A 16,708-nucleotide genomic window follows, 5' to 3' on the forward strand; every position below is an offset into this window, starting at 1 on the left:
CAATCACAAGGGCTTGAAACATATTTGTCGAAAGTTGATTCCATCTTCCGTTTAGCCAAAAAAAGACAAAGTTAGTAAAATCCTATCCCTGCTGATGACAAACGCCGCGAATACAACTTAAACATACGACAAAATATGTGTTGTGAACCATTTTCTTCTCCTAAAGAATAGAAATTAGAATCGAAAATAAAATGTACCCATCTATAAATCAAATCAAATCTTATTTAATTTAAAAATGAGCAATCCCGCTTGTCACAGCATCCAATGTTTAATTTGTATTTAGTCTCAACTTCATTATGGTAAAAATGTCAAAATTGCCATTTGATTCCATTCGCATCCAAATCAAATATTTTGTCTGCTCATGTAAGTGCAACATAAAGTGAGCAACAGCTTCGATGCACCCTGTAATCTTCAAACAAAAATGTGCACTTAGCTTAAAGCACAAATTTGCTCAAACAAAATGGTGGAATTAGCTTATTTGTCTATACCGTTGTATTTTAGATGTTTTGATTTTTGTTTTGTTTTCTTTTTTGGTTCCTCAGAGCTTCAAATAGTTAAACTAAAACTTTTATATTTACATTAAATAAATAAATTGAATTTAATGAGTTCATTGTTCTGGCTGGTTATTTTATGTGTTAAGGTTAAAATCTTCTTTTAAATTTAAAAATGTTGTTAATACGTATTGTAACACAGGAATTAAGGTAAGTTTATATTTCACATCATCGGTAATTTAGTTATAAATAATTAAACAATAAAACTAAGCAATTGAAAAATTTCAATAAAATGTTTCAAAATACCCTAAATTATTAAAATACTAATGCGACAGAGATGGCTTGTGTTTTTAATGTTTAAGTAGGTAGGTTATTTGATTTTGAACAAAAACAAAAGTTTACAATAATATGTTCCTGCCTATCATAGATGTGCCTGATTATTTTGTAGCATACTGCATACATCTAAGTTTTTTTCGCCCAACAACTTCCGATTACAGTCAGTCACAGTCCTATTCGTACACCTCGCCTTTTTCAATAAATTGTAACCTAAAAGTGCGCAGTAACTTGAATTGAAAATTTAAATTTATTTGGTTTAGTTAACATATGATTTCTTAAGAAACATAACATTTGGCTCAACTTTCCATTACCGCAGCACGAATTTCGACTCGCGGTTTTTTTTATTCGATAGATATGTGCAAATAAATAATAACTATAGCAATTTTAGAGCGAGGAAACATTTATTTCTATTTTTAATTAATTTTTAAAGTTCACTTTTTTCCATACAAAACACTCAAAAATGGTTGATTTTGACATTTCTTCCCTGTTTTTTGTTTAGTGTTGCCATACTTGTTTTTTTTTTCTTGCTAATTTCTTTTATTTTAGTGCTCAAATGGAAAAGTCAAAAAAAAAATCAAATGGGGTGGCGCAACAGTCCATTGTGAACCAGGGCCTAGTGACTTACAACTCTCAACCATTCCTGTGTGCGAGTACTGTTGTCAGGAATGGAAGGGACCTACAATTTAAGGCCGAATCCGAACGGCTAATTTGAGAAAGCACTTTTTCATGACAAGAATTACTCTTGAAGGAATTGTCAATTCCTCGCAAGAGGCAGTACCCGTGAAAATTAATTTTTTAAATTAAGGTGGCACAGGCAGGGATTGAACCCAAGACCCCTTGCATGACAGTCCAACGCACTAACCATCATGCCACGGGTACTACTCAAATGGAAAAGTACTTTGCATATACCCAAACTCGCACCCACCCCAAATCCTATAGTGACCCTAAGCAGGGGGGGGTTGCAGGGGGGCAGCATGCCCCCCCTTACATACCTAGCTGTTAGTACGCCGTGCTATCAATTAAAAAAAACTTGTTTTAGGCTCAAAAAATGCAATACAAAAAAAGTAGGGTTAAGTCCGAAAAAGAAAATATTTTTTTTTATGACTTAAAGTTGTTTCCTCGCCCTAATATTTAAAACATGTTCTATTGAGACTCCTATCTAACTGTAAAAAAAAAATCAGAAGGAAATTCGTGCTGCGGTAATGGAAAGTCGCCCCCAACATTTTATTTTTATGGTAATTACAATTCAAAATTTATTTAACAGTTCATGTTGAATACAAGCAACACATTCGTATTCGTACAACTCTTCACTTAATAGTTATTAAAAAGAAAAATAATAAAACATTTATGTTTTAAATGACAAATGGCATATCCTTTGCTCCTTACGAATTCATTGAGCCTTTTTGGCATTAATTCTGGGTGTCTTCCGCCTCGAATGCATGCCATTCTTGAATTAGTTTTTTATTCCAGCTTTCTTTTGCTGTAGTTTGTAATTTTCTTATTCTTTTGTGCAAGTGATTCCACAGACTATGGGATTTATGTGTGGTGATTGTGGTGGTGTTTGCAATACTTTTGGACAGTTGTATAAACACCAGCTACGCGTTTTCAAGGTAGTGTGATTGGGATCATTCACATCCTGATTCATTATACTATTAAAAATTTCAAAGTTACCCACTCCTGCCGCCGAAAAAGACCCCCACACCATCACGGAACCTCCACCATGTTTCAATGTTGTTTCTAAATTCTTTGGATCTAGCTCTGTGTCTGGTTTTTCCAAATTATCTGACGGTCATCTGATCCAAACAAGTTAAATTCACTCTCATCCGTAAAAATTACCTGTTTCCAAAACTTAACGGTTTAATTTTAAAACTTTTTGGGGAAAACTAATCGCTTCTTCTGTTCACTTCTGGTATCTAAGGCTTTTTCCTAGCAACCCTTCCATCGAAGCTACTTTTTACTCGGCAAACGGTTTCAGGACTCACTTGCATGTTAAGGTCACAATTAACAATTTCAATCAACTTTGGTACACTTAACTTAGGATCTTTCTTTATTTCAAGGATTATATATTTTTCATCAGCATTTCTTAAAATTTCTTCGATTCTGGTTCCTTGGCTTGTTTTCAATTCGATTTCTTTATATCGTTTTATTATGTACTGAATAGATAAATGGCTTCTATTAATGCACTCATTTCCGCGTATTATTTTTCCTTTTTATGGTGGATTATTATCAAATTCCATATCTTAACACTTGTTCCTCCAGATTTTCATCCCATTTTTAAAAATGAGTAAACAAAACCGTCCACACAACTCACTAAACATATTGTCAATGCTTCTGCGTTAACCTTTTTTCAAGTGACAAAAACACAAGTGCCAATAAACACAGTTATGGCTTTTTCAGGGCCATTAACTCTACTGTTCAATGTTTCTCTCGAAAAGGCCCTTTTTCGTGATGATTGGAAAATTTACTATATTATTCCCATCCATAAATCTGGCTCTAAACAGGATATTTCTAATTACCGTCCTAAAAGTAAATTATCTTCGATTCCCACAATTTTCGAGAAAATAGTTTATGAAAAATTAACCTTTATTCTTAAAGGAAAGATTCCGCCATCTCAGCATGGATTTATAGCTGGAAGATCTGCTACAACAAACCTAGCTATTTTTTGTGACCAAATCACTAGAAATCTCGGAAACAGTTTTCAAACTGATGTAGTCTTTACGGAGTTTTCGATAGGGTTAACCATTTTATATTATTAAAAAAGATGGAATCTATCGGATTTCATTCAAATACTTTAAAATGGTGTGCGTCCTATCTCATAGGTAGAACAAAGTTTGTCCGCGTTTATGATTTATTTTCTGAAGTCCAGGGACCCCTTCTATCCTGATATTAATCATTGACACACCAACGGTTATCAATTGGTTGGTTGGACGATTGTCTGTCACTTCACAGTGACCTTGAGCGCTTATCTGTATGGTGCATTGCTTTTCTTAAATGTTTCTAAATGCCAATATTTATCTTTCTGTAGTTTCTTAAGTCTAATTTGTTTGGAATACGAAATAAATAAAACACAACTTACTAAGGTTAAAGAAAAGAAAGACCTTGGTGTAATATTTGATTACAAACTTAACTTCAACTCCCATAATTATTTTATGGTTGCTAAAGCAATACTATGCTAGGGTTTGTGGTTCGCATCTCAAAAGATTTTAAAGATCCGTTTACCCTTCCGTCATTATGTTCAGTAATTTTGAATCCTTTTTATAAAACTCATTGTTTAAGGATTTACAAAAAATGTTCGCGAATTGTAGTTCACCGACTAAATTGGAGCTTGAAATGCCTCCTTCTGAAACTAGATGTAAGCTGCTTGGTCTAACACCACTTGATATTCGCCGTCGTTATTTTTCATTGGTCTCCATACGTGATATTATTACTTCTATAGAAAATACCCTTTACTTTTGTCCTTAGTCGATATACGCTGCGAGCAAAAAAATAGTGCATGGGAAATTATTTTAAATAAAACATAAAATGAGCTTTGGTTTTGGAAATGTTTTTAAATAAAACTCCTTAAGATTCATAAAAATTTAATTTTTAGTAAGAATGGAATTTAATTTATTGCTATTTACCTAAGCAGTAATCCAAAAACAATATACACCTCAAAATAAAGCGAGCAAAATAATGGCAGTGATATTCTTTTTCTATTAAATTAAAATAAAAAAAGGGCACAAAAAGTTCCTATCAACGGTATTTTATTTAATAAAAGCTAGTATTTGGTAGCATGACCATTATTTTTTACAACTGCTTCACAGCGACTTTACATTGACTCCACAAGTCCCTGACACCTTGATGGTGTTATTGATTGCCAAGCCTGCTCAGCAACGCTCCATAACTCCCTGGTATTTTATGGTTTTGCCTTGAATACTTCTTTTTTAATTTCTGCCCAAAGATTCTCGATGGGATTAGGGTCAGGAGACTGTGCAGGCCACTCCATGACCTCAATCCTTTTATCTTGAAACCATTGTCTGGCTGCTCTACTGGTATGCTTTAGGTCGTTATCCTGCTGGAAAACTTATTTGAGTGACATTTCGTATTCGACATATGGTAGCATGTTGTTTTTAAGGATATCCACGTAAGAGTGCTGATTCATTAAGCTTTTGATCCAGTATATTGGGCCAATTCCATAATATTAGAAGCATCCCCAAACCATTATACTGGATCCCCCATGCTTAATTGTTTTTGTTGTGTAATTTGGGGTTATATTCCATGTTTCTTTACTTTTCAGCAGACCATCCTAACTGCTCGCGTGCAAACTTTATCCTTTTGACTATATGGTTATTCTTTAAAATTAGAAGCTTTCTTGGACTGCGAGCATTTAGGTTATGCTCCCTTAGTATTCTCCTCAGCGTATGCACACCGCGCGGAACCTCAAGCTCGTCTGCAATGTCTGTAGCTGCTGCTGTAGGATTATTCCTTAAAAAGCGAACCACACATTTTTTAAAAGATGGTGTAAGAGATTGCTTCCGCCCCTCGTACCTGCTTTTCCTTCAAAGGTTATGGCGTTCCGTATCATCTTCGCCGAACAGCCAAGAAGTTCTTGAATCTTTTTATAGGTTTTGCCTTCCAAAACCAGTTTTTTTTAAAATAATTTCCCGCCTCTCTAGTGTGCAGTGCTTGCATCAACCCACTTTAAATTCATAAATTCAATAATTTTATTACAATTTAAATGGAAATATAAAATAGAATAACAGGACTTTTTATCACTTTTGAAATCAAACTTTAAATTAAAACACAATTATTTAAATTAAATTTGTCAATCACTGCCATTATTTGGCATTGGCATGATGGTTAGTGCGTTGGACTGTCATGCCAGAGGTCTTGGTTTCGATCCCTGCCTATGCCATCTTAAGTCTTTTCACGAGTACTGCCTCTTGCGATGAATTGGCAAATTCTCCAACAGTAACTCTGGTCATGAAAAAGTTTTAGCCTTACATATTTAGATATACATATTTATTTATATTTCACTTTATTGCTTAAGTTAAAAACCTTGTTTCTGTAGTCTGTAAGATTACATTTTATTTGTTAATTATATTATATTAATCTGCTTGATAAATAAATAAATAATTATTTCCATTAAAAAGATGCATCGTGTATTAATATGAGTAAGAGTGTTTTTTTTTAACTTGATACTCTTATTTGGCCAGGGCTTTTTTCGTTAACGGTCAAGATTGCTATTTTGGTTTGCAAATGTGAAGAAAATGTCTTGCTTAATATAAAAATGCATCTACAAATTATATCACTCAAACCAAATAACTTTAGTTCAAACTTAAAGTAATTCCGCTGCTCTGTACAAATACGATTGGGACTGACTGTATGTGCGAACTAGCCCAGCAAACTTTTCTTTGCTGCTAGAAATAGTGTAAATCAATCCTAAGATTCTAAACTGTCTTAGTTTGAAATAAAAAAAATACTTAGTTCTCCTTTCTGCACCTAATACCTAGGTACGTATTAGTTTGCTACCCAGCTACATACATATTTACCGATTTGGTTCAAATCCTGATCTTTAAATAACTCCTACATGATTCAAGGCCCATAGGCAATGGCAGATCCCGTGGGGGGTCGTAGGGGTCATGGTCGCCCTGGGAGATAATTTGTTTGTATTTTTGTAGGCATTCCCTTCAATTCAAACTAATCGTATTGAGTTAATCCATATGACCCATATAATTAATTAATTTAATTTTTTGTATATCAAAACAAAATTTATATTTTATTTTCTAAACTTTGTTGCAAAAAGTAGCACTTTTAACTAAGGGCTGGAGCAAGATCATAATATGAATCCGACATTCAGCACTATTCCAAAAACTTAGCACAAATTCATCAAATTTTGACCTATTGACGATCCAGAGGGGGGTCATATTAGCTATAAACTAACTTAAGTAATGCTTTAAATTATTTTCATAAAATTTGTTTCCAAGAAAAAGAGCAAATATTCAGGTTCTAAAGGAGAAAACTTGGATAAGAGATCTTCAATTTTATATTAAGTTGCCTTTAAATTCCTGAAACTAGCCTTTAATTCCATCTTATTTTTTGTATGCACGACACATAGGAACTATGTATATGGCAACTTTTGCATTCGTACAAAATTTGGAATCAAACATGACATTACAATGGTAGAAAAGTAAAAAAAAGTCGGTCCCCCATTCCATCCGTCTGTCTATCTGTATTGGCTCCTAAAGCCAAAACCACTTATTGTGCCGATCGAAACTAAGCCGATTAGCGTAAGGCATTTTTTTAAATTTTATAATACTAAAAATAATAGCAGTCGATTTTTTTCAGAAATGAACCGATAGATTTTTTTAGAACTTTGTCCAATTTTTGTTTTGATTCGGCTTCTTTCTACAATAAAAACACGTTTTGGTATTGCTCCGTACTCCTCATAAAGCCGTTATTTTGTTTTCAAATTTGTTCAAGAACTTAATCAACAGATTTCAATAATCTTGTCTTTCAATGCAAGCTCTTGTCGATGGTCAAATTTTTGAAATTGATGTTGATATTTAATGATCGAAAATGTCATTAGGGGCAGCATATTTCTTTCAAAAATGATTTTCTGTTGTATAAAACTGTTAGGAGCTTAACAAATTAAATAAATCTACATTTTGAAGTGAATTTGCTTAATATGTTCTAGAACTGAGATTTAAACAAGAATTTCAAGAATTTAAATATATAAGTGAAACTTTTGTTAAACTAATTTCTAATTCTGAAACGTGTTGTTTGTGACTGCCACACAAAAGTTTCTTCCCAGCTTCTTTGTTTACCTTAGTTTTTTTTTTTATTTTAAATTTAGAGAAATTATATACTTAAATGAACTTATTTCCTTAAATTCAAGAACCAAACATTTTGCTCTCTTCAATTTTAAAACTTTTGTTGACTCTTTTAAGATCAAAATATTTTCAATCATTAGCTCCAATCTATGAGCAATCAGACTGATAGCGATAGTAATAATAGACTCCAGAATATTGAGTCCAAAAAAACTAGGTCAAAAAAAAAAAACAGAAAATTCTTGATGTCAGATTCTTTCTCATGTTTTTGAATTTTTTTAGCTTTTTTCATTTATATAAATAGCAACAAAAAGAATATATTAATTTTGGAAGAAAGCAAACTTTCAAAACAATTTCGTACATTTCTTCATGAAAGCAATTAAAACCCCCTAAAATATCGTGTTTTGCTCTTAAATATGGCATATTCAGAAAACTGTTAGAATCTTGGAATGATTTCACAATAAGAAAATCTACTAAATTAAATAGTTGGACTATACCTTGCCGGACAATAGCGTTCTAAAATAATTTAATAACTAAAGTTGTCACTTCAGCCCTTGAAATGTGTACATTTAAGGTTAAGATGTACATAACGTCATTTAAATTTTGTTAACTTCCTTTAAATATGTTAAGCGCGTGACCCCCCTCAGAATAAAAGTCTGGATCCGCCCTTGTCCATAGGTCATAGAAAGGTTAGCTACTCCCAATTGTACTGCGCGGCGTATACATTTATTCAGTCTATTCTGTTTTGATATTCGCTTCGTGCAAATGTTTAAATTTACGTCAATATTTACTTTAATTTCCCACAAATTGTTTAAAAAAATCATCGGCCTGGCTTTCTCCAAAAAACCTTCAAAAGTGTTAACCACCTCATTAAACAATCAATCCAATTGGCAAAAAAGGTGGTACCTAATTGTTTTGTTGTCGTGATCAATTGAACGTATGAAACATATCATTCTTCATAACGTAGGTCCTCAATTCTTTCCTTTTATCATTTTACACCTTTTAAATTATTTGTAGACTTTAGGAAACCCCCTAATTTACAAATGAAAAAAAAAGACATTACATATTTCATTTTGAATATATATTTTTTTAATTCTAATGGTAAATTGGGAGAAACTTCTATGGTTTTTACTTTAATCTTCTTGTTAAAAGAAATTTAAGTTTGTGATATTTTGTTTTTGTTTTTTAACTTTGTTTATAATCATTCTGTTTAATTAAATGTTCAAGGATAGGAGATGAGGTTTTTTATCTTTTTTTTTTCGAGAATCGTAACACTTAAGAAATAAGAAAGAAAAATATTTAAAAAAAAATCAGGATCAGAGAGTTGAACATACAATTACAATTTTTCGTTTGTTTGTTTAAGCTTAGCCATTTTAATATAATTAAAGATCATCAATAATAAGATAGTAGGTATTTGTGTAATAAAAATAAGTCGGAGGAAATCCAAAAAAGAAAGAAAAATATAATAAAAAAAATATATATAATGTATATGTATAGTATATAAATGTACGGTTTCAACATTGCTGCGCGCGAGGGAAAGAATAAACAACTACGACTGGATATTCCTACAAATGGTGCTGTAGATCCTGCTGCTTTAAGAAGGCCTTATAGGCTTTCCTCGTTTCGGCATCCATTTCGGGGTCGACTTCGAGGTCGGAGTCGGATCCTTCGATTCCCTCGTTGGAAGCGAGATTGGCTACCAGGAAGTTGCTCTCCTCCTCGGTGAGGATCTGGCCATCGGGACCGTAGAACACTGGGTCGTCGCTCAAGCGAACACTATTGGCATTGTTGAATGGCTGAATGACGGCTGCTGGCGGTTCTGACATCCTGCCCCACTTGTTCTTCTGTAGATTGAGCACGTTTTCGAGAATGCGACTGGTACTGACGTCCAAGGCGTTGACTGAGGTCAGCTTTTGCATGATGCCTTTCATGTCTGCCTGGCAATCGAACTCCAAATCGTAGCCGGCCAGTTTGAGGGTCAAACAAATGCATTTCATGTTCTCGGGTGTGGTCTTCCGCAAGAGCTGGTTGATGGAGAACACGATGTTTTGTGCGATGTCCTTGATGCGGTTGCCATCATTGCGCAGTTGCATGTACAGTTCGGCGAGGAATAAGGTTGTTCCACGGACCTTGGATTGTTCGTTCTGCATGTACTTAAGTATCTCGTTGCGATGGTATTCCAGCTTCAAGTTGAGCAGCACCCGGAAGGAACTGTCCTCCCTGAGATCAATCAGATCGAGCAGGCCGTACAGCTTGGCTCCCATGTAGCGGAAGTTCTGCTCCTCGATAGAACGGTTGAAGATCATCTCCATGGCATTGCTGAGGATGTACTCGTTGGCGCCGAAACCTTCGAAGACGGTCAGAGCACTGGCGGTGATTGAGTCAAAAGAGCCGGGGTTCTCATTGAGGCAGTTGATCAGAGATTCGACGTAGTTGACGGCAAAGGTCTCCTCCTCGGTCTGCTGGTTGGGATCTGTGCTTGCTGGCGTCGAGTTTTGTGGCTGCTGCGGCTGTTGTTGGTTGTTCACGTTGGCGCTGTTGGCGGCGTTGGCATTTGAGTTGCTAGAGTGCTGACTAGAATGACGCTGCTGCGGGTGCTGGCCTCCCCCTCCTCCACCATTGGCATAACGATGCTGCTGCTGCGAGTTGTTGTAATGCTGCTGTTGATGGTTCTTATAGCCACCACCGCCACCGCCGCCGCCGCCGCCACCACCGCTTCCACGTCCAGGGAACTGCTGGTTGTGCATGTTGTTGTAGTGATGAGGCTGAGGATGGGGTTGCTGGTAGTGCTGCTGTTGGGGTCCACGATTCACCTGCAGACGTTCTTGCACAGAAGGAGCCGCATTGTTGCTCAGTCTCATGGAATTCATTTGATGAGGTAAATCTCTCATTGCAGCCGCCTGGCCATGGTTGTGGTGATGGTGCTGCTGGTGGTGATGATGGTGAGGCTGCTGCTGATGATGGTGGTGGTGTTGTTGTTGTGGGGGATGGTGCTGCTGTTGTTGGGGCTGCTGCTGCTGCTGCGGAAAGTTACCTGGCTGAGGAGGAGTTAGATTATTTGTAATGTTATGTATAATATTGAGCGTATATCCTCGTGGTATAAACTCCGGAGCGTTGGCTGACAATTGCTTCGAGGGTGGTGCTGACATAATTTTTTCCAAGAAGTTTCTTCGTTCTTCGGATGGTGGTGGTGCTGCCCCTTTGAAGTTGAAGTTAGTGAAGGGAATTTTCAATTCGATATTATTCGTCGAAGTTTTTCCTTTTATCCTTTTGCTGGCCTTCAACAATTTTATACAAAATACCAACCACAAAATAAAAGTTAAGTTTCACGCTTTTGCACACAAAAAAGGCAAATAAAATTGTTGTAAAGTGAACGAGAACGAGAACGACGACGACGTCCGACGTAAAATCAGCAAAGAGAATTTCACGGGATTGGAACAATGGATTTGAAATTTGGATATATGGAGGAAGGAACCCTTTGACAATTGAAATCTAATTTTTTTCTTTTTTTTTTTATAATTTTCTTCCTTTTTCTCGACGACGACGACGACGTCTCTTTTTTTCGTTTTTGGTTTTCTTTTTTGCGATTTATTTTTCTAACCCCACTTTGTGGTGGTAGTGCGCGAAAGTGTTGTTGGCTGCTTTTCTGCTTTCTTTCTTTTGGTGTTTTTCTTTTATTGTTCTCTTTTATGCGAGTGGAAAAGTTGGAAGTTCATTGGAAATATGATGAGTGCATGGGTTTTTTGAAGTAGCCCAAATAACTGGTATTTGGGCTGTGTTAAAAGATCGCAATTTTTATTATTTGTACCAAAGTTCTGAGCTTTTTATCAAACGTTCTGTCAAATCCGTACACAAAAATCCAATTGATCAATTTTTTTTACTAAAATTTACTAAAATTTTGATTTAATGTGAAGATGTCAGTTTTAATGATCGAAGAGGAAAGAGTAGGTTTACTTTGTTTAGTGTAGAAAATATTTCATTAAATTTGCTTTTGTTCCATTTTTGTTTGCAAAGAACCGTCAGATAAAATTATTTTTTAAGTTTCCATTCAATCACCTGAAAGGCCAATTAGCTTGTTAAAAAGCACTGTTAAATGTTTTCAAACGCTTTTCAATAATTGTCCAAATGTGTCAATACAACAGTTGACATATGTACTGTGATGGTAGGGATTCCATTTGCATCCAACTACATTCTTTTAACGTACATTTTGACCAGGGCAACTAAAAACAAAAACTACTTAAAACATTATTGTCTACAAAACCCTCCTTAGGCAAGTTACAAGCCCATCACTATCTGTATTTTGTATTGTTAAGGAATATTAAATAAATAAAAAAAGATAGGTGGCGCAACAGTCCGTAGAGAACCAGGGCCTAGTGACTTACAACTCTCAACCATTCCAGGGATTGAGGGGACCTACAGTTCATATGCTGAATCCAAACGGCTAATTTGAAAAAGCACTTTTTCTTAACAAGAAACAAGAAGCAGTACCCCTGAATAAAAACTTTAGATGGAACAGGCAGGGTTCGAACCCAAGACCTCTCGCATGACAGGCCAACGCACTAACCATCATGTAGGTACTACTATAAAAGGAAAGTAAAGAAATATTACTTATTTTTTTTTCAATTTGAGAAGGAACCCTATCACACTAAACATAAGATGGAATTTACAGCTCCAATTATTTAAAAGTTTTGTATGAAAATTTCAAATTTATCTGAACAAATTTCGAACGATGTTTCTTATTTGCAAATCATACACATTCTTCTAAAAAGTATAATAGTGAATCGAGACGAAAAACATTTTGTTTCACTTCCACTTCATATGGAAAAATCAATCTTATTTGAACTTTGTTCAAGTTAGTGACAATTTATTTCCAATTGGATTGAGTTGTGTTCGGTTGAATTAATAGGTTCCAACCATATATAAGGTAACTGTCAAAATATTGCATTGCAATTAAGGCAACTTTATTGGAAAGTTGACTGGAAAGTAAGTCAAAAAAATATACTCTAAGGGGCTGTTCAAAGCTATCATCGAAATCCATCATTCAACATTGGCACAGGAGGGATCTGAAATGTTTTATTCATCATCTTTTAGAGCAATCATTAAATTTAAGTTATTAAATTATAGGTATTAAATAACCAAAAGCTTCGTACCCCCTTTTTGATGTTTATTGATGCCATTGGAACAGTAAAAAATTGGAGTGCCAGGTTCAGGGCAGGTTTTGCAGTCAACTTCATTATTTGGACGTAAATTTTGACCAAGGCAACTAGTTAGTTTTTCAAGTGTCATGAATTTCAAATTCAGAACTTTACTTCGCAAATCATTACTTTATGTTCATAGTACAAAAACTACCAAGAACATTATTGTCTAAAAAATACTCCTCAGGCAAGCTATAAGTCCATCACGATTTGTATTTTGTATTGTAAAGAAATATTGCTTTTTTCTTTTCCGAATTGATAACGAAATCAATTACAGACAACATTTAATGGAGTTGTGCAGAAAATAAATAAATCATTGAGTAATAAAGTTCAGCTTTCAGTTGAATAAAAAATCATGATCAACTGTCATTTTTACAGAAGTAGACTTGTTTAATAGTTAGGGAAATTTTTCTTGACTAACTTTTCAGTCAACCTTCCATTAAAGTTGCCTTAATTGAAAAATAATTTTTTGGCAGCTGGCCAATCTGAGGATACAAACTTGCCTTACTTTCAAAGCCCTTATAGCGTCTGAAACTGCCCATTGGTTTTCATTCATTGAAAACAAGCATTTGAATTTTTTTGACAGGTCGTTTATAGCATCAATTAAAAATGTCTGTCATTGAAAAAAATCATGATTGAAAGCCAACGAAAAATGTGCACTGACAGAAATTTGTCATTGGAATTGTGTGAAATTGAAACACAAATCAGTGGAACGATTCGTTTCATTTTTGAAAATACAAGTATTAGCTCTTCAGATAAATGAATTACCGTCCGGAAAATAAAAATAAATGCGTAATTAAACTTTTTTTCTCAAAAAAATTGTGTGTGTGATTTCCGTCCGATCAGTATATAATTTTCATTTCTAATCCAAGGGAACACTGTCAAATATCGATTCAAACTTTTTCCGGAGCGATTTCAATGATAGCGCCTAAAGCAACTTGAAAGGATGATGGAATTTTGCAGTCAGATGTTCAGTAAAAACTAATTGTGAAGTGTCAAGCTCAAAATTGTGTTTCTTTTTCTCTTCAGTGTGCTTAGAGCTTCAAAGCTAAAAAAAGACGACGGATCGTTGTAAGTAAAACACGGATCTTAACCTTATAGGGTTTTCCGTTTGTAAATTTAGATTTCCTTCAAAAATGTCCTTATAATTTTTTTCGTGGCGCATGAAACCCGATTAGATTTTTTTTTTTCATTTTTCACATTGAACTAGTGTAATTTCGTGCTCGTAGAACTATCAAATTCCCAGCTAAACAATTTTTAGAAATTGTATTAATATGGTACAAAGACGGTTAAATCTTCCAAAAAAAAAGTCCAGATATGCAGATTTGATCGTTTATTAAAAATAAATCAATTTATTTTGCTCCATGGCATTCAAAAACAGAGTGAGTTTGTGTTTTGACAGATCTGTATAAATAATAAATTAATTCATTTTACCCTCGGAAGACGCCAAAAGAATAAAGAACAAAAACTATCAACACAGTTATTTGACAAAGAAAAACAATTATTTTGACAAAAAAGATAAACTCAGTCGATAACGATCACATCGTTAAAAAGTGAAACTATTAATTTCCCCCTTTTTGCGTCTGAAAAGAAATGTAAATACTATAATTTCAGCTTGTGATATTTTTTGATTGCAATTTCCATTGAAAAGCAATAACCCGGACTATCACATTAACATTTTAAAATCAAATTCATCAAATCAATTAAAAACTGAATTAATGTGAAAAAGTTGCATGTTTTGAAATTTAAAATTAAATCAAATTTTGCATGCACGGGTCTTAGACAATGAAGCGGTCGAACGGCGAAATGGAATACAAATTCAGAGTGATACGCGACGTGCCTGCAGGCAGAGCTGTTTTGCAAATTATTTCGATTTAGAAGATGATATTAGGCGTTTTTTATTGGTAAATGTATATGCAGCGCAGAAAAATCTTACATAATAAACAACAACAAAGAAATAGTGCGGAAAAATAAGGCAGTAAAAATAGTGCATATAAATAGTTCAGATAAAGTTTTGGAATAGAATGACACTTCATCCAGTTCCAATGACACTTCATCCAGTTCCAGAAATATTTTTTACTTAAAGGTTGGCAGGATTTTGTTATTTGGGGATGCGTTGGTATTTTTCTTGTGCTCTGTTTTCACTAGAATACAAATAAATTGGGTTGAATTATTGATCTACGATTAGACTGTCAACGTAAATATTCAATGCGTTGACTACTTGACATCACCCAAAAATCATCAAAAATCACAGTCACAATCACTCTTTATTTATTGACGTGTGATGTGTGTTAGGACTCGCCCAAAACCAAAGCGAAACATTTGACGCGAAAACAAAACTTTCTTCATTGGTCGGGTGTAAAGGCTCTCCCAAACTAACGTGAAAGTGGCGCATTCGCCGACACGGCATTGTTGTTATCATTGTCATTTTTGTTATCATTGTGAATGATTGGCCTGATTCGCTTCGCGTCAGTTATCGCAGTGTAAGTTTATTTTGAGAAGAGAAAGTTTTATTGTGGCGCTGAATGTTTCGCGTTGATTTGTCCCCTTTCACACAGGAAAACTGAGTTGTCAGGAACTGGGAGCTTGTAGGCAAGACGGACTTACGGGGAACGATAAAATCTCCCCTCACACCCTTCTTTTGGCTTTTAGTGCCTGTATACATTGTTTTAAATACTGGGTTTTATTATGTTCGTTGTGTCCATACGATGAAGAGAAAATCAATCTACACATCCCTATCTCACACCCTTGAAATCTATCTATCTTTCACTCAAACAATACAAAATCTTTCAAGTTGAATCCAAGAATATTGTTTGCATTTGGGCTGTAATCTACCCATCTCTTTCTTTTTCACTCACATATAATCTACCTCTTTCAATGCTTGCACCTAACATTAAACGTTTAATGTGGACTTAAAATAAGGATTTAAAATAAGATAATTAATTACATTACTGCACTAGCTGTTCAAATGGTAGACATGTGCATTCAAGAGGACACAAGCGTCCATAGGTTTTTTCTTAAAACCAACCTCTGTCTATCAACTCCTACTCTCACCTCCACGTGGTGAACATCGGGTGCCTAGTACCTCAACTGGAGATTGGGTTCCAACCCCAGTGGAAAGTTGTTGGGGGCAGCAAACGAGAGAGGTGGGGAGAGGTGTTTCCACTAAGGCACCTCTCCTTATCCAGACGGCAGCGGAGGAATTCCCGAGATGGAATCAACGGTGGCGTCTACAGTTCCAGTTAGGTTGAACTACTTAGTGAACACCTTATAGGGCTTCTTCGACTTATTCGGAGCCCAGGCCTGTAAGGAGCGGTTTTATCCGGCTCCCCATCCTTGGAGTTATACTTAGGATCTGGCCCTCCAGGTTGGAGGTTGTGCGTCGGGGTGACTTCCTGGCCACGTAAAAGCTTTCAAAGTTGCGAAGCACCAACAAGCCTCGGATACGGACGGATTTACTGTTGACAACCAACGCAAACGAATAAAGGACAACGAACTTCGGATATGCACGTGGAATGTTAGGTCCCTTAACAGACCACGTGCGGCCGAAGAATTAGCGGAGGCCCTAGAACGATATAAAGCAGATATCACCGCCATCCAGGAAATACGATGGGATGGGCCGGGCAAAAAGAGGATGAAAAACTGCGATATTTACTATGGTGACTGCTACCACGAAAACCAACAGCGCTTATTTGGATGCGGATTCGTCATTGGAGCCAGACTTAGGCAAGAAGTCTTGAGCTATAGGTGCATCAATGAGCGCCTCATGACCATACGCATCAAGGCTAAATTCGGCAACATTAGCCTGATATGCGCGCACGCCCCCACAGAAGAGAAAGACGACAACACCAAAGATATGTTCTTCGAGCTCTTAGAC

At 35.5% G+C, this 16,708-nt stretch overlaps 1 protein-coding gene across 1 annotated transcript; it reads right to left on the reverse strand.

Moving 5' to 3' along the window:
* Positions 1–8,702: 8,702 nt before the first annotated feature.
* Positions 8,703–11,463, reverse strand: LOC129949291 (leucine-rich repeat protein soc-2 homolog). The gene has a single exon (XM_056060660.1). The coding sequence runs from the start codon at positions 10,783–10,785 to the stop codon at positions 9,202–9,204; it is 1,584 nt and encodes a 527-aa protein (XP_055916635.1). The 5' UTR covers positions 10,786–11,463; the 3' UTR covers positions 8,703–9,201.
* Between the last annotated feature and the right edge of the window lie 5,245 nt (positions 11,464–16,708).

Source organism: Eupeodes corollae, chromosome 3 (genome assembly GCF_945859685.1).
Source record: "Eupeodes corollae chromosome 3, idEupCoro1.1, whole genome shotgun sequence".
Taxonomy (NCBI): domain Eukaryota; kingdom Metazoa; phylum Arthropoda; class Insecta; order Diptera; family Syrphidae; genus Eupeodes; species Eupeodes corollae.

What these genes read in the sequence shown, in the direction of transcription:
- LOC129949291 (XM_056060660.1), bottom strand. Translation starts at nt 10,785, where the DNA reads ATGTCAGCACCACCCTCGAAGCAATTGTCAGCCAACGCTCCGGAGTTT.